Source organism: Halichoeres trimaculatus, unplaced genomic scaffold (genome assembly GCF_033239565.1).
Source record: "Halichoeres trimaculatus isolate MK-OKI-2021-1 unplaced genomic scaffold, fHalTri1.1 fHalTri1_scaffold_6, whole genome shotgun sequence".
NCBI lineage: Eukaryota > Metazoa > Chordata > Actinopteri > Labriformes > Labridae > Halichoeres > Halichoeres trimaculatus.
In genome coordinates, this window is record NW_027437184.1 from 32,022,640 (window position 1) to 32,046,284 (window position 23,645).

The following is a 23,645-nucleotide window of genomic DNA, read 5'->3' on the forward strand; positions in this document are numbered from 1 at the left end:
GTGATTGCTGTGTTCACATATGCCCAAATAAACCGGACTTTCAGGGGGGCTGCTCACTGTTTCAGAACAACTGCCCCAAACGATCCAAGTGTGAATACACCCTTAATGAAACACAGCGCCTCCGCAGCACTTCCTCAAGGTCTAGTATTTTCACATGTTGTCTGAAAGGATATCATGTGGCCTGTCTGAGTGCATCATAAGCTGATTATAGCAATGCCTGCGCTAAGTTGGGAAATGAATAAAATACCATTTATGTATCTGGACGACATGAGTGTCCCCTGATGTTTACAACTCCAACAAAGTAATGGTTATAAAAACATGTGAATTTTATTTCTTGTTGCCCCACTTTGGTTTGAATTTTAAGATTATCTATCTTATTGAGACAAACAGAAGAATCTTCTTCTGAATATATAGTTCCCCGTAGACTCACCCTCTGTTGTGTCCCGTGTGCAGAAACATGGCGTGGAGCAGGCTCAGGAGGACATCCAGAAGTCAGGACTGACCCAGCTGCTGGTCAGGAAGTGCAGCAAAGGGACCGGCTTCAGCAAACTGTGGCTGCTGAGGGATCTAGAAATCCTCTCCATCATGCTCTACTCCTCCAAGAGGGAGATCCACTCCATGGCCCAGGACCCCGAGAGGGACCAGAGAGAGCAGGACAAAGAGCATGACTCAGACCACTCCAGCTGCTGTGCTGACGAATCAGACGTCAACAGACCCGACCCCTTAGAAGGACTTGATGAGGACACTAAGATTTGCTTCCAGGTGAGGAGAATCAACATCTAGTTATAAATGAGGTCAAATAAAGTGAGGTAGTGTTCTAAAGTCTGTCTCTGTTTTCTGCAGGTCACCCATGATGCCTTAAACGCCCCTCTTCCCATTTTGCGGGCCATGTACGAGTTACAGATGAAGAGAACTGACTCATTCTTCCTGGAGGTGCAGAAAAGGTCAGGATCAGCTCCCTTATCTCTTTTTGATTTACATTTTTTTATTAGATCCACCCAGGCAGAGGATCATCTGTTCCTGTCTGTTTCTGTTTTCAGATTTGATGGCGAAGAAATAAAAACAGACGAGACAATCCGCACGCTGGCTCAGAAGTGGCAACCGACCAGGCGTCCCCGCTCTGAGGAGAGGAACACAAAGGCTGTGGACACAGACATGATCGTGATTTCATGTGTGGTGAGTTTGTTACCTTCCTCCCAAACAGAAAGATCTTAAAACTACTTTAGTGATAATGTCTTATTTTCAGTTAAAAAACCTATTTTTAGATTTAATGTGAGACAGATTCACCTGTCAAGTCCAGAATATTCAAGATATTAATCAGAATCAGAATCAGGTTTTATTGCCAAGTATATTTGCACCTACAGGAATTTGTCTTGGTGTACTGGTGCTAACAATTCATAAGAAAGTAATGAAATTGCATGATTGAATATAGAAAAAAGTTAAGATATGAAATATACAAACAGAAAAATTTACATAGGAAAAAAAAGATAAAATTAGCTTAAAATGAAAATAAAAACATAGGAATATTTACAGAAAAACGAAAAAATAATAATCATAATGAGAAACAGAGGATACAAGCTGCAACTGGAGCTGTGCAATGAAGTAAAAAATGTTGCCTGAATTGCTTTTTCAAAAAAATGGTGTAAAAAGTTTAAGTTTCTTTTTTATAAGAATTAGGGCTGTCACTTTAACTTGTTAATTGGATTAATAAAATACACCACAAATTAATGGGTTATAAAAATTAACACAAGATTAACTCATTGGCTGTGAGCCGTTTTTATAGCACCTTGAACGATCTTTTAAGACTCAAATAATGATATTGTTATCTATGACTATAGCCGCGTTTCCACCAATCAAAGCGGTTTGGTTTGTTTTGGTACAGCGCACATTTTGTGGAGTTTCCACTGACTTATCCCGGGACAGATCCCTAAAAACTGAGACGAGCCATCCCACTTTTTGGGACCCTTTCGTATGGGTGCCAGACTGAACCAATCCGCTTTCGGGAGGTGGAGCAACACACTGCAGATGGTTGATTGGTCAAAAGAATCATCACTTAACCCAACAGCGGCTGCATTTCTCCTGGCGGTACACAGACTTCACTGAAACAAAGCTTGATTGCACTTTGTATCAAAGAGCTACATGACAATCACAGAGAGAAAAAAAAATGAAATGCTGCATGCCTTCCATCTATGCTCTTTGTTTACTGTGTCGCGTTTTTCCTGTTTGTTGGATTTATTAGCAGGGTAAACTGCTACTACACCATCACGCTTTTGTTTAACAGCTGTGGCTTTTGGTATCCGGCTTACACGTCGCCCACCACGAGAGGGCACAGTTTGCTGTGGAAACGCAAACGGGATCAGGCTTAACTGTACTAAACCGTACCAAACCGTACTGATCCGACCCGGCCTGTTTGGTGGAAACCCAGCTTTTGTACTTTTGTACTATTTTTGATTGCGTTCATCTCGGGCGCGCCATCTTTTGCTCCTCTCCATGATCTCTGTCGTCTTTTCTCACAATCACACCGCTCTTTCTCTCTTAGCTACCGCGACACATCCTCAGTTGGAGCGTGAGCTGCCTGAACTTTCTGATTTGCAGAGTCTCGCTATGTCTCTGTTATCTCACATCTTCTCCTCATATCCATGCTGATCTCTCATCCAAAGAACACGCTGCTCTCACCCACTGTAGTGTACGAGCATGATTTTGATTAACAAAAAAAACATGCTGCTGAAAAACACAATTTACTTCTATAGATACAGTAAACAGTTGCAATCGAACTGATGTCTTTCGATATTCATTTGCAGTGGACACAGACAATTTAATATTGGCCAGTTGAAAAAAAATGTGGATTTACAATTCTTCTCTGTTTCGTGTATTCATTTGATTAGTAATGCACTACAATTTTGTAATGTCCTAGAAGAATTTGGGGACCTTAAGCAGATATGAGATTAAAATCCAATTAATTAGATTAATATTTTTGAATTGCCTATCAGGACTAATAAGAATAATTTCTCAATACAAAAAAGTGAACATGTAAATTTTTCTCACCCCAGTGGCAGATTTTTTAACTTTCTCCAAGAAATTCAATATTCTGATTCTTCCTAATCCTAATCTTGGTCCCCCCACAGTCTAAGCCCATTCACTGTGAGAAGGCCACAGAGGAGATTGCTGTCGTCCCCCAGAAGCTCATCACCAACTCAGAAAGTGACCTCCAGCTCAGCTACGCCAAACAGAGGCGCACTAAAAGCTCAGCTCTGCTGCACAAGGAGCTGGACGTGCGCAGCAACCGTGCAGTCCGTCAGTACCTGGTGAAGGTTAACCAAGCCATCGCCACACTCTACGCCCGCCACGTGCTGGCCTCGCTGCTGGCTGACTGGCCTGCAGAGGCGGCGCTGAGTGAGGAGGCGCTGGAGCTGAACGGCGCCTCCCACATGGCCTACATCCTGGACATGCTGATGCAGCTGGAGGAGAGGCCGCTGTGGGAGAAGGTGGGCGGCAAAGTGTGGAGATTGTGATGTATTCATACTTTTAAACACTAGTTGAGCTGAACTATTTTCTTTTTCTTGTTTTGATTCATTTTTTAATCTCGTATTGATCAGATTTTGCAGAGGGTGCTGAAGGGCTGCAGTCAGAGTATGCTGTGCAGTTTGTCTCTCACTGCCTGTCAGTTCATGGAGGAGCCGGGTATGGCTGTGCAGATCAGAGAGTCCAAACACCCCTACGACAACAACACCAACTTTGCGGTGAGAAAAATCCTTTTTTTATTTTCTATTCTAAATCAAATTTGCATGTGTCTAAGTTTTTGTACTTTAAACTTCCTACAGTTGGTTAGAAGACTGTGTTAACGTCATCTTTTCTCTTTTAGGACAAGGTGCACATCCCCGGGGCCATCTACCTGTCTATAAAGTTTGACTCTCGCTGCTACACAGAGGAAGGCTGTGATGAGCTCTTCATGTCCAGCAGCAGCGATTTCCTCCAGGACGTCCACAACTTCAGCGGCTCGCCCCAGAAATGGTCTGATTTTGAGATTCCTGGTGAGCCATGTCTTCTTTTTTTTCTGCACTGCTTCTCTTAGTCCGTGTGATTTTCATTGTTGTGTTTAAACATGTGACATAAATGCTGGTTCCTCTCAGGTGACACCCTGTACTACAGATTTATGTCTGACATGAGCAACACAGAGTGGGGCTACAAGTTCACCGTCACAGGAGGCCACAGAGGACGCTTCCAGACAGGTACACATGACTAGATAAATAAGACGCTTAAAATGAAACCATCAAAGAGACACACACAGTCCAAAGCCAGCCTTCAAAAACAAGGCTAAAATATACAAAAAGGGGGTATTTTAATATAAAAAAGTAAAATTAGTAAAGATTAGTAAGTAAAAAAAAAAAGTACAATTATCTGCCAATTGGAAACAGAATAAGAAGTTTATCAAGTGTTGTTGTCTTAATATCTTTTTAGACTTAAAACAAGCCAAATTCACCTGACCAATCAAGAAAAATGTCTTCTTTCAGTTATTTAAAGACTAAAATAAGGTCTGAATTGCTTGAAACAAATAAGAAAAAGCTACCAAAGGAACAAAAACAAAGTTGATTGTATTAAGACATTATTTTAGTTCCAAGCAAATTTTCTTGTAAATTTTTCTTGTTCTACTGGCAGCTTTTTTTTACTTGTTACAAGCAATTTCAGACCTCATTTTAGTCTTTAAATAACTTGAAACAAGACATTTGTCTGGACTAGTCAGTTGAATTTGTCTTGTTTTAAGTCTAAAAAGACATTTTCTACTGAAAATAAGACAAAAACACTTGATAAGATTTTAATTTTTTGCTGTGACAAATTGACTTATCAAGATTTTCCAAAACAAGTAAAAATAGTAACCTCAATGAACCCAAAAAATACCTTAAAAATAATGTATTCTCACTAATAACAAGTGAATTCTTCTTGATACAAATAAATTATATGATGCAGCTTTTCTCAATCTGTTGAAAAATATTCTTTTAAGTAAATGCTTGTGTAATTATCTTGACATAATGATACACTGGATAAAAGCCAGTTTAAAAATAAGCTAACACAATGGATAAAAGATATTTTTGCTTGTTATAAGCAAAAATATCTGCCAATGAAAAAAGTTAAAATTCACTTGGTAATATATCTTAAAACAAGAAAAGCCCTCAGAGAGCTCAGACCTCCACCAAGCATATTGTGATTGTCACCAACACTTTAGTCCTACTTTAATGTTATACTCCCTTTCAGCAGACTGTCTGCTACAATTTGGTGTTAGTTGCAGGTTTGTACAATAATTTGTTTCCTGACAGCGTTAAAAATTATGATGACCCAGTACATATTTCATATTCCAGATCTTAGTATTCAGAATATTTCCAGGATCTGGATCGTACTTCACATCTGTCAGAAATGATGGTGACCTTGTCTTTTATTGTTTTGCAAAGCAATCCAATCATTTATCATGGAGTTATATACACATATGGTAAAAACGGCCCTATCTCACAATGATAAAGAATCCTTTAAAAAAATCCTGGATCCAGACGGTGATCCAGATCACCTCCAAAATTTAATCTCTTCTTCCTTATCCCATTTTGAACATTTTCTGAAAATTTGATCAAGATCTGTTTGTTACTTTTTGAGTTATGTTGTTCATAGACAGACAGGCAAACTCTTCCCAAAACATAATCTTCTTGGCGGAGGTAACAAACACATTAGATTTAGCTTTACTAGACAAGAAAGACCTTCAAAAAAGTTGAGAGAACTCATTTTAGCCACATTTTCTTGTATTGAGGAGTCCTGTATTTCATGATAAGCTTATAATTAGCTGCATATTTTTATTATTTATAGGTTTGTTTTCTCAATCCAACCTTAAAAAAGATTATTTATCTTAAAAAAATAACTCAGCAGCTTCAAAACCTTATGACAAGTAATGAAAGCTTGTTTCAACTGAGAAATGACTTAGATCCAGATGTTTTTAAGACTGTTTCACTTAACACAGTATTTCAAGATGATCTAGAAGCAACTAAAATGTTTCCCTTTAGGTAACTGTCTGATTTTAAGTTTGATGAGATATTTTGACTACAAATTTGAAGAATATACTTGGTAGGATTTAGAGTTTATCGTAGTGCAGACGTAGTAGAAGGTTTCCAACCTCTACACACTTTCTTTTGTCCCCATTAAGGTTTTGAGATACTGAAGCAAATGTTAGCAGACGAGCAGGTCCTGGGGAATCTACCACTGGCCGACATCTGGGAGTGGCAGGTGGGCGTGGCCTGTCGTCAGACTGGAAACCAGCGTCTCAAAGCCATTCACTTGTTGCTCCGCCTCCTGCAGTGTCAGTCCACCACGTAAGAGATCATCAACTTTCTTCACTATCAAGAATTATCTAGACACCAAAAGTCACAGGCCTCTGTGGCGATATGAGCACTTAAACTTAGACTCTGATAAAACTGAGAGAACCAAGCAATTTGCCCTCCAGGTGCAGGATTTTAACTCCACACCAGGTTTGCATAACAGCCTCCAACGTCCCCGCAGATATGAGGTGAGGGATGTGTTTAGGAATTTGCATAAGCAGACTGACTCAGCCTCCACCGGGTCACGATGACTTTCAGATGCTTTGGCCAAGCTTAAATCCACCTTCACTGAAAAATGTGCGTAGACTTTATGACCTCACTCTAAATTTCCACGAGGCACAGTGATTCATGGTCTTTCTGATCTCAGGTGGGCAGTTTGTTTTTTTTAGGGGGCAAAGTATCACCAAGTCTTCTCAACACAAATTAATTCAAGAAGTAGATAACTAAAGTCAATGAAAACCACGTTTGAATGGGTTTTTCTAATATCCTTATTGTTATTATATTGTTGGCTTTTGAACCTCTTTTTAAATTTTATGGTGAAATTTAAAGAATTCCCCTCCTGAGAAAAGTTTGACTGTAAGACTTGTAGAAATCAGCAGGATCTTGTGAAATCATTTCTCATTACAGTCACAGACCTGTGGATTTGAACTTCACAGTACAACAATTTCTTTTACATTTCTTTTTTACATCATTATTTTCCTACTCCGCCCAAAATGGGATGTCCAGCAGTTTTAATCATTTTAACCTAGTTTTGGAACTTTTTGATGTGATCTCTCTCAGAGTCATTAAAAATATATGAGTGTACCTGTGTGACTCTTCATCAAAGACGCTGACGTCTTCTTGAGCAGTAAGCAGAGCGTTTGATGGTGATCAAAGCTGAAGAAGAAGAAGAAGAAGAAGAGCTCCAGCTATGTGTCACGAAACAGCTTCCTTAGAAAAAATGAAAGAGAGTTAAACTTTGAAAGCTAAGGAAGTCCATAATAAGCAATCTCCTCAAGCAGCTTGTGAAGATTAGATGAGGAAACCTGATGCATGGAGTACAGACAGCTCAGAGACGAGGTGGACAGTTTCAATGTAGAAAGCTATAGAATAACCAACGGACACAAATTGTTTTTTCTAGTCTGACAAATAGAAAGATAAATCAAATATTCTCCAGAAGTTTCTTCCCAGCTCTGTTGCATCAGAAGTTCCTTTAAATGTTGGTTATTTGAAGGTTCCTTTGCTTTCACTTTTCTGTTCAGTTCATCCCAAACCAGCTCCATAGGGTTTAGATCCACATACTGAGACTGCAGTGGACTTCATGCTTTCAGGCTGACTACCTCCTTCTTGATTCTTTAAGTGGTTCTGGCAGAGCTAGGACTCATGTTGTGGCTCATTGTCTTGCTGTAGGATGAACCCTGTTAAAGTCACATACCCTGGATTTAGAAAAACAGCCTGAGACCATCAGGCTTCTTTCTTTGTATGAACATTTCATGTCACACTTTGAGGATCCATCCTTTAGTCTACTTGACATATGGCGTACCGAAACCCAACGTGATGATTCAAAGATTTCAAGTTTTGATTTAATAGTCCATAGCACCATCTTCCCATCTTCAGTTTTCACTTGGCAGTGTTTCAGAGCCCAGGCAAGTCTCTTTTTCTTCTTCTGCCTCTGTCTCAGTGATGGATGTCTTTCTTTCTGTTAAAGCTGAATCTCAAACTCTTCTCTTCACATTAAGTGAAACCAAGACTAAGACACTTCGACCTCTTTGAAGCTGTGAGGCTTGTAGCTATCGACTCTTAGAAACTGATCTTCTGATTCTGGCTTGGCTTTTGCTCTGCCAGACCTCTTCCTGTCAGAGTGTCAGTAGGGATGAACCGATACAGGTTTTTTGACTTACAAACCAATCCAATTTTTTTCACGATTTTTTTTTTTTTGTTGAATCATATTTCTTGTGTTAAAGTGAGTCCTGTTGATACCTCCTCAAGGAACACTCACTTTACATATGTTGCAAGACGCTGTTTTACTGTCATAGCTTTCCAAATAGAAGTGGTCCCACACAAAGACTGTATAAAGAGTGGACAGTGTGGCTCCACCATTTACCATTGTACAGTTTTGCAGTCAAAATTCCCCTGTCACAGGCGCAGCCATTGGCAGCAGTCGTGCAACCCAGAGTCTGTGCAGTAGAGACTGTGAGGAATTCCCGGGGAATCTGAATGGAGTCAGGTGACAAAAATGATAATTATTTTTTTCTTTCAAGAGTCTAATCACTTCTTGACTCTACCTCCTGACAAATTTTACATTCCCTTAAAAAAATAAATGCTAACGGCAGCTGTCAGTCATTGTTAAACATGACGTAAAACCTCATTTTTAACCTCTTATAGCTAATGACAATGAAACTTTTTAGAATAAAGAGGACTTGAATACAAGGCAGCCTAATGATATCTTCAAATCACCACAGTAATTGGACGTGAGAAACATTTCTTTGAGGTGTATTGATTTTTGAAGTTTGACCACAGCCCATCTGGAATGACTGGAGAGACAGATTTTTTGACCTGTACTGCAGTCAGCCACCAGGGGGAGCAGTTTTTGTGGTGTCCTCACTTCGAGCCGAGCAAGATGACATCCATTTTTTTTACAGTCTGTGGTCCCACACAGTGGACATGCTTGGCACATGGATGATTTACAGCAGCCGTAAAACGTGACAGTGCTGAAAAAATGTGAAAACTGGATTGGTTCTTGATTACATAGCGAAATCCAATGCTATCTGATTCTCCAAAAATAGCCATATCTGGGGCCTATACCGATAAGCATATCGGATAGGGACACCCATAGTTTCCGGTCCCAGTTTCTGAGTGTCTCTCGATGCTAAAGAAACTCCACTCACTGAGCTCACCTTGACTTCATTTCTCAGATGGACAGATCTCTTTTTTTCTCAGTCGCTGTTTCCTGTTCCTTTTTAGCATGTAACACAACTTTCTGTTGTTCAATCTTCAAAAACACTCACCCATGAGGGTCTGGTACCACGATGTGTTCCGCTTTACTGTTATACACAAAGATGAATGAATGGAATCAAGAAAACTTGGGACACCTGTAGGGACTGTTTGCACAAGCTTTCAAGGCTCCATCAATCTCCATTTTTGCAAAACAGCTTCAAGTTGCTAAAGCGACTTTTTTTGAATAATTATGAAATGTTCATTATTTTTCAGTTCTGGGTAACCTGACGTTTTTATTAATGTCTGGTACTGTACCACTTACCTTTGTACCATTTCGAGCTATTTGTTGTACTTGAGCTGCTTGAATTTCAACAAAAAGCTGGAAAAATTGGGGAGTTTTGAACTTTTGATTGGCAGTTTGGATAAACAACAAGAAAAACAGGAAGGACACAAAATTAAAAACTACACTAAGAAACATTTGGCAAAAACAGAGATGCAGGGGGAGTTATTTATATACTTGTTTATGGATTATTATTTATGTTATGTTGTGTTGACAGTTAAGGGTTGTACTGTCTCTGGTGGTTCATGCTGCTGTAAAGTAAAGGAGAGAAGAGCTCGTCTGAAATCCCCGGTGATGAAAATTTAGTCTAATTAACAAAGTTTGAGTCTTATTTTTCTCTTTGCTTTCTTTCACTTCAGCAATAAAAGTGACATTCAGATAACAGTAGATTCCTTGAGGCGACAGGATGTGATGATAAACAGATTGTTATAAGTTACTCTTTTTTTCCTTTCCTGCAGATTTACTTGTGCTTTCTGTGTCTCACTCTTCTTTCTGTTTCCCTGCAGCGCCTGTGAGCTGACGCTGCTGCGACCTCTATGGCAGCTCTTTATGTCCATGGAAAACAACCTGAGCCAGGATCCCACCAGTATCACCGTGCTGCTGCCTCTGCACAGAGCCCTCACTGAACTCTTCTTTATTGCAGAGGCTCGAGCCATCGTGAGTGACACACACACACACACACACACACATAAAGTACATCCCAGTGCTGTGTTCAGAGTCGTAAAGGTGTTGTTTTAAAAGCTTGAGGTGTGGTCATGTGACATTCGAAGTATTTGTTTAGGTTTGTCGTTTGTTTTTCTCTGTGATGACAGTTTTATTGACTCTGCAGGTAAAATCTACAACAGAGTCAATAAGAAAGCGTTTTTCTGTCTGACGGTCTCCTCGTCTGATCCTGTTTTAAATATGAGGCTGTTTGAGTAAAATGCTGAGTAAAATTAACTCAATATTTCATCCCGTACCTCTGTCTTTATCCATCTCTCAGTGAGATGAGCATGTTTTTCCTCCTCCCACCTGTTCTGAGCCGGGCTCACGGCCAAAGCGCGGCCCTGCCATCTGCCAGACAGCCACACAGCTCCAGCGGCTCCCTGCAGACTGCCTGAGAGAGGAAGAGATGCTATCCATCCTGTGATGTGCTGCTCTCTCTGTGTCTCTCTGCTGTGATTGTCTTGCATTATTGATTAAGAGGAGTCTCAGGGATCATGAGCTCGCCGTCAGCCAGGAGGTTCCCATCTGTAGATGCAATGGGAGCAGACAGTTTAGAAAAGCAGCGCGACCCCGGCTGCCTCCGGGTCCGCTGTGGCTGCTGGTCTGACAATAATATTACATCAGTCGACTCGTCATCCAGGACGGATTCAGGGCTCCCATCTGCTCCAGCTGGATGTTGTTTTTCTGTGAGAGGCTGTTTGCTGGTCGGACACCAGGGGGCAGTAGCAGTTTGCAGCTGTTTCTCCAACATGTCCCATATGGACAGATCAGTGTTAGCAGTAATAAACTCAGGATGGTGCTTTGACACCTTCTCTAAACCTCACTTCTGTCAACACACACGTTTGTGTTTGCTGCTGTGGTTTGTCTCTGGATCCACCTCGGTGACGGTTTGGGATGAAGGTCACACGAGGCGTAAAGATCTGCTCGATTATAATCAGGAGTGTCTGGCACAAGGTCACACAAATCTTTTATTTCCTCATAGATACGCTGAGCTATTTTACTTCTATCTACAAGGAGTCAGCAATCTGCAAAAAATGTTCTTCCAAGTTATTTAAAGGTGTGCTTGATCCACGCTGCAGTTTGTGAACCACTGGAGTCAGTAAAGCTCACACTCATCAAGGAAGTCCTGAATGAAGTCTGACTGTGTTGGTTCAGGGAAACCACACGTCTGTTACCTCTGCATCAGCTGACTAACAGGGCGTTGGGTGGAGCTTTATTTGTTTAAGGATGTTCAAAGAATTATGAGATGAATAAAAACAAGTTGTCAGGTGGTTCTAATTAATGTCAGGGATTGTGATTTTAAACTAATTACACAGGAAGCAACTTGACATGAACGTTGAGCTCAATCAGGGTGTGAGTGTGTATGAATGAGACTCACAGTCCCCTCTTACTATAGCAGCCTCCGCCGTCAGTGTGTGATTGGGGGAAGTGAATAGCAGCACAAAGTGCATTGAGTGGTCGGAGGTATGGATGCACTGATTCATTTTTCTTGTCCTGATACAGATTCAGGTTCCAATAATAATACCAGGGCTTCAATATTAGCTGATACAGATCAGATCCATTACCATGATTAATTTAACATTCTCCATTTCTTATTGCCAGGATGAGACTGAGAATTATCTTCTGAGAACTTATGGGTATTTCTTATGTTTTAGGCCTTTCTAACTAAGTTAACCAAAAAGAAATAAAAACCTATGCACATCATCTCATCATCCCATTGATGGTAAATGTGTAAATGTATGGTGAGTAGATCTCCAACACCAACAGGAATTACAGTTAAACCCTAAACCTCAGCAGACAATCAGTGAAGAATCAAACCTCCAGACTGCTGCTGCATTTATCTTTCTTCATGACATCTTAGCTCTACCGAGCACAAACGCACAGACCTATTGGTATTGACCACATAGTACACAGACACAGACACACACACGGTTGTTGTACACATATAATAGTATCCTCTTAAGACCCAAGCTTTTGTCTGGTGTGCATTTTTTAATTCACTCTGCTATTTGGGATAAGTAAGACCTAATAAGAATATTAACTTAGTTTGGTCATTGTACAGGAAGTTTGATCATTTGTGTTGTGAGTTCTTTATTAGTTGAAAGTGTAAAAAATTTGATCAAGCAATATATCGCCATTCTTTGACCTGTGATAAAATATTAATACTTTAATTCTTAATATCAAAATTTTTGTTAAAATAAAAATTCGTAATTTAGGTAAGTTGGAAGTACAATACGTCTTCCACACCTCCACTGCAGTGGATGGCGCTGTAAAGCTACTCTGCTGTATGTTTCCCATCAACTGTTTAATAGATGTAAACTCAAATTAAATACGAAATGTTCTGTTCCTCAACTTGATGATGTAGGTTTTTGATGCCGTAAACATCACTGTTTTTTCTCTATTCTTAGTTCAGTTTAAAATCATTTGAAATTTAATTTTTACAGTGTAGTAGTCTGATAAGATAATAATCATGTTTTGAGCAACATTAGATTTTTCATGAGTAACAATGGTTGTACCAAGTAAAATTAATGAGTTTCACCAACTGACCATGTCTTTCACCCAATAAATTTATGCAACATTAGTTTAAAGTAACAGTAGTTAAAGTGACAAACTTGATGCAGTTTATGTTTTCAAAATAAGAGTACGTATGAAACACTGCATCTGACCTTCATTATTTTAAAAACAATAAATAGAAAGTAATTTTCAATCAAACAGTTAACTGGGTAGAATATCACAATATATCACGATATTGTGATGTCATGATATTATCATATCATGACTCAAGTATTGTGATGGGTGTCATATCGAGAGGTTCTTGCCACTACTCATCCCATTAGTTGTTTGTTATTAGTTTTATTGTACTTAAATATGTTGTTTTTTCACTAAAAGGGATTTAATGTTGTGATATCACCAAACGATGATGGGCAGTGCCCCTAGATGTTGTTAATAGGTCAAAGTTTTAGAGAAATTAAGTATCATTGGTCTGAGAGGCAGAAATGTCATATCCACATATGTGGACGCTGGGTTTTAAGAGGGTATAGAATTGAGTTGAATAGATCTGTCATATAGATTGCTCTTTATCAGTGATATCTGATCCAGTTTTTCAGTCCGTATCAAACTGATTCTTGATGTCAGAATTGGATTGGTGCATCCTTTAGAGACTAGAAAAGTCCATATTGGCTCTGCTGCAGATTGACTGCATGCTCTCTCATCAGCTTCAGTCACAGACTGAGGATTTCCCTCAATTTCCACCCTAATGATGAGCCTCTGATCATTTATGTTTGGCTAAAACCTAGGGGGTGGGTAAAAATATTGATGAACTGATGGATCCCAAGTCCTCTATATTGATTCGCTTCCTGGCCAGTGGGGGGTGCTGTGGGTATTATACGTGTTGTATGGACAAGGTTTGCAAAAGACCAAACAACAACAAAATGACAGCCAAAGCAGCAGCAGCTTAAAGCCAGCTCCTTTAGCTTTAAAGTGACATTTGGGTTTTTTTTATGCTCCAAAACGCAAGGTGACATACTACATACATTCACATGGGGCATGAAAATCAAAAGTCAAAGCATTTATCGAAAATAGATATCAAATCGAATCACAACCTAAAGAACCAAAATCGAAATTGAATCGTGAGGTTCTTAGCAATACCCAGCCCCAGCAAAACCTTAACCTGTTGACTCCTGACCTGGGTTTGTTTTATTTTGTAAAGTCATTGGGTGTTTTTAGGTAGTTCCTGTGCACGACTTCCTGCCCCACTTGATCGTCTTTTTTATAAATTGATGTGTCACAGCTCCGGCATTTGGCAAAGAAAGGAGGTTTGTGGAGCTGGACCAGAGATGCATCTAGTTCAATTTGGGTCTAACATTTACCATGTCGATGTAAATATAACTGCATAACGGAAACTTTTCTGCAGAACATTTTATGGAAAACGGTGCTCGGGTCAGCAGGGAATTGTGTGAGCAAAGAGTGCTCTGCCACCACTTCAAAGCACATGTGAGATAAAATCACACAGACAACTCCAGTGGTCTGCATTAGAACTGATTTATTTATCACAGTTTTACATGTTCCCTGTTTGAGACATATATATAAGAAATGGCAGCCTTGGAAATGATTTCATGTTGTAGCCAGATTGTGCTCAATGCACATGAAGACCTGTATTTTCTCCAAGAATGACCTGAAATACAGGTAAAGAGATTTTTTTATGTCTCAAAAGTTTAAACAGCTCCTCCCATCTGCATTTTTCAGAGTGGGTTTTCCAAAAAGCAGTTCCTAAACTCATCTATAAATTCAGATCTGCATTCACCCTGATATGAACCTAAACGTTAAAAAAACCTGCACAGCTCTGAGGAGCAGCACTCTGCCTGCAGCACCCTGCACCATCTGTCACCACCCTCCTAAAAATCCAGGATTAGTGTGGACGGAGGCTGGTGGCCTTCATGTCATGTTGACTTATGAGTGTAACTGCAGCGATGACATACAGCCAGCTTCAGAGTCCTCTTTGGCCATATTAGGTCTGAAGCCAGTACCAGTTCATTTTAAAGCTTTGAGGAGCTCCAGTTCTGCTCACAGTCCAGCATCAGACCCCAGTCTGTGGACGCACACGAGGTTCACGGCCAGGTCCTCTGAGACTCTACAAACTCTCCCCCGCAGGAAGTGAAAGTTATATTTAGGAATCAAAACAGCGTGTCATGAACTGCTGACTGAACAAATGGTCTTAGGATGTTCCCTAGCATAAACAGTCAGGAGGCTGTGAGATGAATGGAGGACCTGGGATCTGGATTGTGTCTGAAGTCCTGTACAGAATCTATTCGGCCCATTTAGCTGCTCTCTACTCTTATCTGTTTCCAGATTCGGTATGTGACCTGGGAGACGCTTGTCTCAGGATTTAGACAAAAAAAATCTAAACTTTATCATTTTAGCAGCTTTATCAACATTCCTCTGTTGAGGCTGACACTGAGACGACAACGTGAAGTGGTCAGAAACCAGAACCTCCTTTACATCTCAGCTCATCCCCTGTGTGACTTCTTGGTTTTTCCTTATCAGAACGGTCCTTATTTGAGGTTTAACAGCATCCGGATTAGTTCGTTCATTTTGTTTTTGACTGGACAAGAATGATCTAGATTTAGTTGTTCATGCCATCCAGGGTCTAGTAATCCAGATTACTTTTTTCCCCCTGTTTCACAGAGATAAAGTAAACAAGATTCAGATTAACACGATGGAAGATAACCAGATTCACTTTACCAGTACTATTTGGAACATCAGACTTCATACTTTTTCCACAGGAGAGACATAATTATAAATGATAAAATTGTGTTTGTTGTTTTACTGTGGTGATTTAAATAATTCAAGAGCAAAACATCAGATAAAAACTGTGAAATGCATCATAAATAAGTTGTTTTGTTTTAACCTTGAGGTTTTAATCCCATTGATTTTTTATATTTCAGCCTGATTCCAGCACTAACCAAAGGTTTTACACTTATTAACCAAGCTTTATTTGGATATTCAGAATCTATTTTAAAATCTTTTCTTTTCTTTTGTTGATGTTAAGATTAGATCTAATTTGAGAGTTTAGATCGAATCAGAAAAGAACTCTGGGGACCAGAAGCTTTGTTATAAAACTGCTATGACTGTAAATCAGTTTGAATCAACTAACTAATTAGTTTGGGCATCCCCAAATTTTATTCATTTTTTTCCTGTTCCCAGTCTGACAGCCAGTCACACCTGGTCTAATCCAGCTGAGGAACAACACTCATTGGAGACTCAATTTCGATTAATGATCAGTGTTAATATAAAAAAAATATAAAAATACATCAACAAAATATTGAGTTCTCATTTAAAAAAGTATTTTATGTTTCTGATAACAAGCAGTTAAACATGAAGGGACTTTATTTCTGTGAAAAATTGCATGATTGGTTTCTTTTTAAGATTAAGAGCAGAAAACCTCACGGTAACTTTTTTTTTAACTGTGCTCAAATGTGTGTTTTTCAGTCTCAGGGGATCCTCCAGGAGTATCTGTTAGCCATGACTACTGACGAGCAGCTCCTCAACCACACGGCTATGGTAAGACCTTTACACGTCTGTTTCATAAAAGATGCAGACAGAGTTTCTCCTGAGCTCTCTGGGGTCTGATGTTTTTCTGCACGTTGACACAAGTCTCACCAAATATATGCATAAAAAAAAATATATATATTGAACTTTTTAGATGAAGGTTTAGGTTTGACATCCATGCTGTCACAGCGTTTTGATGCTTTTGGAATCAGTTAAAGGTAGAGTCTGCAGGAATTTTTGTTGCTTGTTAGTAAATGCATCATTCAGACTGGGCTTCACCAAGGATCAGTGCCAGCGGCAGCACACACCCACAGCCTCAGACCAAGGCTACGTGAACACACTCACTTGCTCAGCAACCACCTGTAGCATCACGTTTCTACATGGGAGACCCGAGAGCCATGCGCCTGACTTGGCATGTTAGCGCAAGCTAATCACAGGTATCTGACACATACCTGGTTAACAGATAAGCCAGCTCGCATCGCTCTTCGTCCCGTGAGGGAAGCCAGTGAAAGTCGAACTAAGTGTCATCTGTTTCCCTTGTTTAGTAAAAACCTTATCTGTTAAGTGTTTCGTTTCACTCTGGTTGTTTTTTTTTTTATTGCCCCTTGCTACTGTTGCCGCTCAGGACACCCTCTTCCATTCAGTAATTAACAGGCAAAGACACAGAGGTAACCACGCTTACGCTCCGCCCAGAAACATCCTGAAACAACCAAAACATCAACATACAGGCAGAGGAGAGGGTTGAGGCAGACACAGACACTGACACACATGTAAAGAGGCTTGTATTCAGCAGGATTAATCTTGTCAAAGTTGACGTTTTATTTTTAAGGAAAATCCTGCAGACTCTACCTTTAAAGCTAGTTGATAGATGTTTGCAAGTTAAGGAGGGAGGTGTTGCAAATACAGGTAATGTGAACAAAACTTATAGAAAGCAGCCACTGCTAATGCACTCTTCATGATTTCTTATCTCACTTATTGTTTTTGCTGTATTCAATAACTAAATCGCACATCTCATATTTTTCTCATTTTGTGCAGCCTGTTAAACACACACCACATCGACCTGGTTTGATCCCCGTTATTTCTTTTCCTCAATGAAATAAATAATCTCACAGTATCAGCTCTTTCTCGCGTCGTTCAGATTTAATGTCAGCTCACAGAAGTTGTCTGTGCACCCTCCAGTAACATTACACAACTGTCCCTCTCACACACGCGGTCTTGTTAATTGAGCGGCCTGTGAGTCACCCCCAGGCTGACGTCTCTGTTTGCTAGTGAATCATGAAGCTGTTGACACCCAGTAGTTCCCTCAGCACCCCCCTCCTTTTGTTTTGAGTGTGTGTGGGCCCCACTCAGGACTAATGTATTTGATAATTACAGTCCATTAGCATCTGCGGCAGAGCGAGCCGCGGCGCTCTCTGCTCTGTGGACCCTGAACACATCAGAGGAGCTTGAAGGCAGTTGAGAGCAGCAGAGGCTGCGGGGTTGTAAAAAACACACTGTGGGTGGTTCTGTAGAGCCGTTATCTAACACCTGTCAGGGTGGATCCATAGGTGACTTGGCAGTAGTCATAACTATTGTGACATCACTGATGGAGAGTGAACCTGCAGACTCACATTCAGAAGCTGAAACATGTCATCATGTCCTCTCATTGTCTGAAGGCTTTATTACACCAAACAGCAGCCTCGTGTTCAGACCATCACGCTCACAGCTCTTCTCTCTGGCTCTTATTCATCCCGCCGTTCGAACAATTAAACACTAATAACAGTGAAAGATATCCGTGTTTCTGATGCGTCTCTGCAGAGGAATCACCTGGTGAACCCTCCGACCGTGATAACACAATCATCAGGTACAGCGGCGTGTCAAAGGGTTAGCTCCGAGCAGGAAGGAAATCACCGGTGGAAATCGCTTTTTCACGCCGTGGAAACTCGCTGCGTCGAATAATGACAAGTTTTTGAACGAGCATGAGATTAAAAGTTCAAAAGGAGAAATGATCAGTTTATCTTTCAACCTGAAAACGATTAAATTTCATCTCCTCTGAGGAAACTCCATCTATCCCTTCTCACTTCCATTTGTCCTTCCTTCCTTCCTTCCCCTATCTTTCTCTTCTTCCTTCATTCATCTTTCTTTCCCTCCTACTTTCCCTCCCTCCTTCCTTTCTGTTATCAGTCAATCAATCCAATTAATTAGTCAATTCATCCTTTATTACTTCCTTCTTTTCAATCATCCATCTATTTACCCTTCCAACATTTAGTCCTTCCTGTCCTTCTTCTACCCTTTCAACTTTTTTTCTGTTCTTTCTTCCTTCTGTTTTCCCTCCTTCCTTTTCTCTCTTCCTTCTCTCCTTTTACCTATCCACCCATCAGTCCTCCAGTAAGATCTTCCATCCATTCATTCATTCATCCTTCTTTTCTTGCCTCTCTCCTTCCATCTTTCCTTTTCTCATCATTTTACTGTCCCTTATATCTTTACTTCCACCTTCCCTTCCATCTTCCCTTATATCCTTCTTTCTGTTCTTCCCTCATTTCTTCCTTCTGTCATATCTCTTTCCTTGTGTCCTTTTTTCCTTCCTTCCTTCCTTCCTTCCTTCCCCTGTCTTTTTCTTCTTCCTTCATTTATCTTTCTTTCACTCCTACTTCCCTTCCCTCCTTCCTCCCATTATCGATCAGTCAATCCAGTTTAATTCTTCCGTTCATCCTTTATTCTTTTCTTCTTCTCATCCATCCATCTGTTGACCCTTTTATCCCTTCTTCCTTCTTCTACCCTTCCAACTTTCCTTCTATTCTTTCTTCCTTCTGCTCCTCCCTCCCTTCCTTTCTTCTATCTTTACAGCCTCCCCTCATCCCTACTTCCTTTTTCCCTTATTCCTTTTACCTATCCACCCATCAGTCCTCCAGTAAGATCTTCTCTCATCCATTCATCCTTCTTTTCTTGCTTCTCTCCTTCCATCTTTCCTTTTCTCATCATTTTATTGTCCCTACTATCTTTACTTTCTTCCACCTTCCCTTTCATCTTCCCTTCTTTCCTTCCTTCTGTTAGGCCATCATTTCTTTCTTCTATCCTATCTCTTTCCCTGTCTCCTTCCTTCCTTTCTTCCTCTGTCTTTTTTCTTATTCAATTTATCTTCCTTTCCCTCCTTCTTTCCTTTCCTCCTTCCTCCCATTATGGATCAGTCAATCCAATCAATTCTTCTATTCATCCCATATTCTTTCCTTCTTTTAATCCATCTATCTATTGACCCTTCTATCCTTCCTTCTTCTACCCCTCAAACTTTTTTCTGTTATTTCCTCCTTCTGTTCCTACCCCCCTTTCTTACTTCTGTCCTTCTGTACATCCTTCCTTTATCCTCCGTTCCTTTCTTCCTTTATTCCTTTGGTACCCATCCACCCATTAGTCCTCCAGTAAGATCTTCCATCCATCCATTCATTCTTCTTTTCTTGCTTCTCTCCTTCCATCTTTCCTTTTCACAACGTTTTATCGTCCCTTCTATCGTTACTTTCTTCCACCTTCTTTTTTATCTTTCCTTCTGTCCTTCTTTCTGTTATTTAATCCTGTCTTCCTTCCATCATATCTCTGTCCTTGTTTCCTTCCTTCATTCCTTCCATCCTTACTTCTTTGTATGGATTCTTCCAACACCTCCTTCCCATCTTTCCTTCTTTCTTCCTTTTTCCATCCCTCCATCCATAAGTCTCCAGTCTTTCACAGCACTCACACAGAGTGAAGACAGAAAACAGTTTAATACTACTTATTTCTAATCCATCTTTATTAGAACTTATGACTATAGTTTATTCTTAATCAGGCAACCAAAGATTACAAAAAGAGAAGATGACATAAATAAGTTCAGAAAAGAAAACCCAAATCAGATGAGGTGATTTTCAAAGATGTGTTTATTATATTTAAAGGATCTTGGAGCAAAGTTTTGATCAATCGAGGCTGATCTCACAGGAGTTTCTGTCAGTCAAAGTAAAGAGGAAAAGTTAACACATTTGTAAAACCCTGGTATAGAAAACCATCATAGAGTTAATCCTGGTCAGTCCCTTTGTGGTTAAAGACAGAGAAACAACAACAACAGCGTGTGTAGTCATCAGAAAGCTAATGTCAGAGAGCAGACAGAACGGAGAAACAGCCCCAGGCAGCTCATCTTTTGGTGCTTTGACTCTGAAGTTGGAGAACAAGTTCTGGCATCATTAGTTTAGATTTAGTATTTATTGTTCCTTTTTATCAGCAGTCAGCCCGCAGTGCAGAGCCCAGGTGAAAAACTAGGTTTCTGGCTTCTCTTCTGTAATTCATTCACTTTCTTTTTTTTATTATTGTGCAGGCTCTGAAGAACATCGCTGCCATCAGCCTGGCCATCAATTACCCCAATAAATCCACCAAGCTCCTCAACGTGTCTCCTTGAGCGGGCCACAGGGAGACGGAGAGTGTGTGTGTGTGTGTGGGGGGGGACACATCCTGACTCAGCTGGATCACTTTGGACGAGATGTGGAGAGGAGGGGGAGGAAAACCGGACCAGGACCTTCCCACTCCCTTCTCCCCCTCCCCACACTGATACCTCTGCAGGACTCTGGAGCTGTGGAGGATTACACTCAACGAGCACTTTCCACACTTACTCACAATCCTTTTTGCCTTAGGTGAATCCAGTATATCAGCATGTGCATTCACTGGAACAGGAACTATTGCGGGGTCTGTTTTTTTTTTTTTTTGTTACTCAGTTTTTACTTGAAGATGCCGTGCTAAAGGACATGCTCTGTGCCAAATTAGCCACCTTCAAGGGGAAGTTTATCTTTTCGTCCTGCCTTCCTTCCTCCTAAACAGCAGCCACTCTGGGTTACATAGTTGATGGTGGTGAAAACAGGTCACCTTGGCAACCCACGTGCCTCAGCGGACATGTAGAGCATCCTAAAAATACTGTCCAGGAAAGAGGAGACTCATTAGTCACCACAGGGAGAAGGTACTGACCTACTAGCTCCTTCCTTTAATCCTCTCCTCCTCTCCTTCTCTCTTCATCTCTTCCTTCTTTGCTCCCCAGCAGCGGACTGACTGATGGTATTGTCAGGGCTCTGGTTGAAGGATAGGATTAGCACTGTTCAAAGATCTTCTCCACCTGAATCTGTTATGAAGACACATGTACCACGCACTAAAACCCACTTGAGACCTGACGACAGGTTCAACACTTCGACACCGACGATAGCCATAGTCTCTGCATAGGGTGAGAATTACAGCTGAGGGGAAACTGTGATAAAATACTATCGCAATGCATTCCTTCCATGTTATTCTACAGGTATGTTGAAGTATTTTCACTTCTTTACTAGTGAATGAATGAATGATGTCAAATTTTGTTCATGAAAATGAATAACAGCAAAAAAAAAGTCATTGAGAAACCTGGAATCTCTTAAAGGCCTTCAGTTTTATCCACTAATTTATTATTTTATCTAGAGTTTGATTAGCTTCAGCTCTTTTTGAGTCATTTTTATTATTTTTTACAGCAGAAATATAAATCAGCTTATCATCTCCCAAAACTCTCTGTACCGTAATGAATGTGAGACGATTTAAACACACATTAATGACCGCTAAGATGAAGAACTGAAGTTTAATCACTTGTAAACATAAATGTGACACAGTATCCCACATGATCACAAGCAACACACTCTCATCGTTTCACCGTTAAGTGACAGTGTGATGCTTCCTTCGATGTTAATGTAAGATTTAATCATCCTATCACGTCACATTCACAAAGATCACTCACGTAAAAATACATTTTTGGACAAATTCAGTGAAGAGGGACTAAAGATGGTGGTTGTTTTCCAATCATTACTGTTTCATTACTTTCATTTTGTAGGACATTGTGGTTATTTATACCAAAGAAACCAATCATTGTGAGCCATGAAACATCTCTGAAGCAGCTCCTCGTCGAGCTCCTTCTCTGTTTATCACATATCAGATAGTCACCCTGTGAGAAGCTGGAGCAGAGGAAACCTTTAGACATCGTTCTGTTTTTGTTATCTTCTTTTTAATTTTTGATTTTTCAGAATAGCTCGGTGGTTTTGTTTACACAGACATCAGCTGCAGTGAGGACGGGGGGAAGAGACACACACACGGCCTCAGTTTGGCTTCTAAGACGCCTCACCTATCTACGACGTGCCTATGGTTAAAAAAATGAAGCAATCATAATTTAACTCATGTTAGCCGAATAGTTAATTATATTTTAAAAAAGAGAAATATATTGTTTAATTTGATGGTTTTTGTAACTTTTTACTTTTAATGTTGGTTTCCTTTTTTTTTTTTTTTTGCAAGGATGCTTGATATTCGAGGCTGACTAATTTGAATGTACATATCTGTGAATATTAATTGCACAGGAGAAAGACTTTGATATCAACCCCTTACGGGACGAATATATAAACTTTATTGGGCACTAACAGACGGACACTTTGATTCTGATTTTGTATGCATGGCACACTGAAGGTTCAAAAAATAAATCTATATACTGCTTGGGTTGAAATGTGATCCGTTTCTAATAAATATAGAAATGACTTCACTTCTGCTGTCATGAGTTTTATGTGGAGGCTCAGCGGAGGATTTCTATGCAGCAACAAATAACGTATCGATCACACTGTCCTCATTGATTAGAGCCCACACACTCACTTCCAGAAGAAACTGTACTCAGTGATCCATCAATAGTTCCCCATCTCTGCTTTTGGATCTTTCTTCCTCTAAGAAAACAACTTCTGCTTTCGGACTCTATCACAAACATCCCACATATCTACAAAATAGATCCTCTCTGCTTTTCCTCTGCTGGTCCAAAAGGACTGCAGCTGCCTTCTGTTTAGTCACATCCTCCTGTTCGCAGTTTTCACCTCACCCCCCAGCCTCTCCCTCCTCTCCCTCCTCCCCCTGGCTCTGATCTGGAGTCTCAGGGACAGGGCTGATGATGGCAGTGAAGATCACTGGGGCGATAATGACATCAAATGCAGGAAATATTCAATAAAGGCTCCAGATGATTCAGTGCCCCCCTGCGCCAGCAAAAGCCCCCACACAAGGGTGAGTCAGCTCTCCTGCCTCCCTCCCTCACTCCCTCCTTCTCCTCAGTCTCCTGCCTCCTTTTTTCGCTCGGTACCCCAGAGCTCTCATTTCATCAAGGTGAAAGGAAGCAGCAGTGGTGGAGGCAGAGATAACAGAAAGGCTTACAGTAACTGTGACGCTTTTACAGAGGAGGCTCCGAGGCTGGATGATGGGCTCCTTTGTTGAGATTAGATGTTTGTTACTTTGCTTGGAGCAGCAAAATTAAGTCA

The 23,645-nt window shown here is 40.4% G+C and overlaps 1 protein-coding gene across 1 annotated transcript in view; it reads left to right on the forward strand.

Moving 5' to 3' along the window:
- zzef1 (zinc finger, ZZ-type with EF hand domain 1) overlaps positions 1-22,853 on the forward strand; it is a 57,076-nt gene extending 34,223 nt beyond the window's left edge. The window contains exons 44-54 of the mRNA XM_074671999.1: positions 454-762; positions 844-944; positions 1,041-1,176; positions 3,126-3,485; positions 3,597-3,740; positions 3,863-4,031; positions 4,131-4,229; positions 6,182-6,347; positions 10,116-10,266; positions 16,303-16,374; positions 20,675-22,853. Coding sequence (XP_074528100.1) covers positions 454-762; positions 844-944; positions 1,041-1,176; positions 3,126-3,485; positions 3,597-3,740; positions 3,863-4,031; positions 4,131-4,229; positions 6,182-6,347; positions 10,116-10,266; positions 16,303-16,374; positions 20,675-20,755 — 1,788 coding nt within the window. The 3' untranslated portion in view covers positions 20,756-22,853. The remainder of the gene's footprint in view (positions 1-453; positions 763-843; positions 945-1,040; positions 1,177-3,125; positions 3,486-3,596; positions 3,741-3,862; positions 4,032-4,130; positions 4,230-6,181; positions 6,348-10,115; positions 10,267-16,302; positions 16,375-20,674) is intronic.
- The last annotated feature ends 792 nt before the right edge of the window (positions 22,854-23,645 follow it).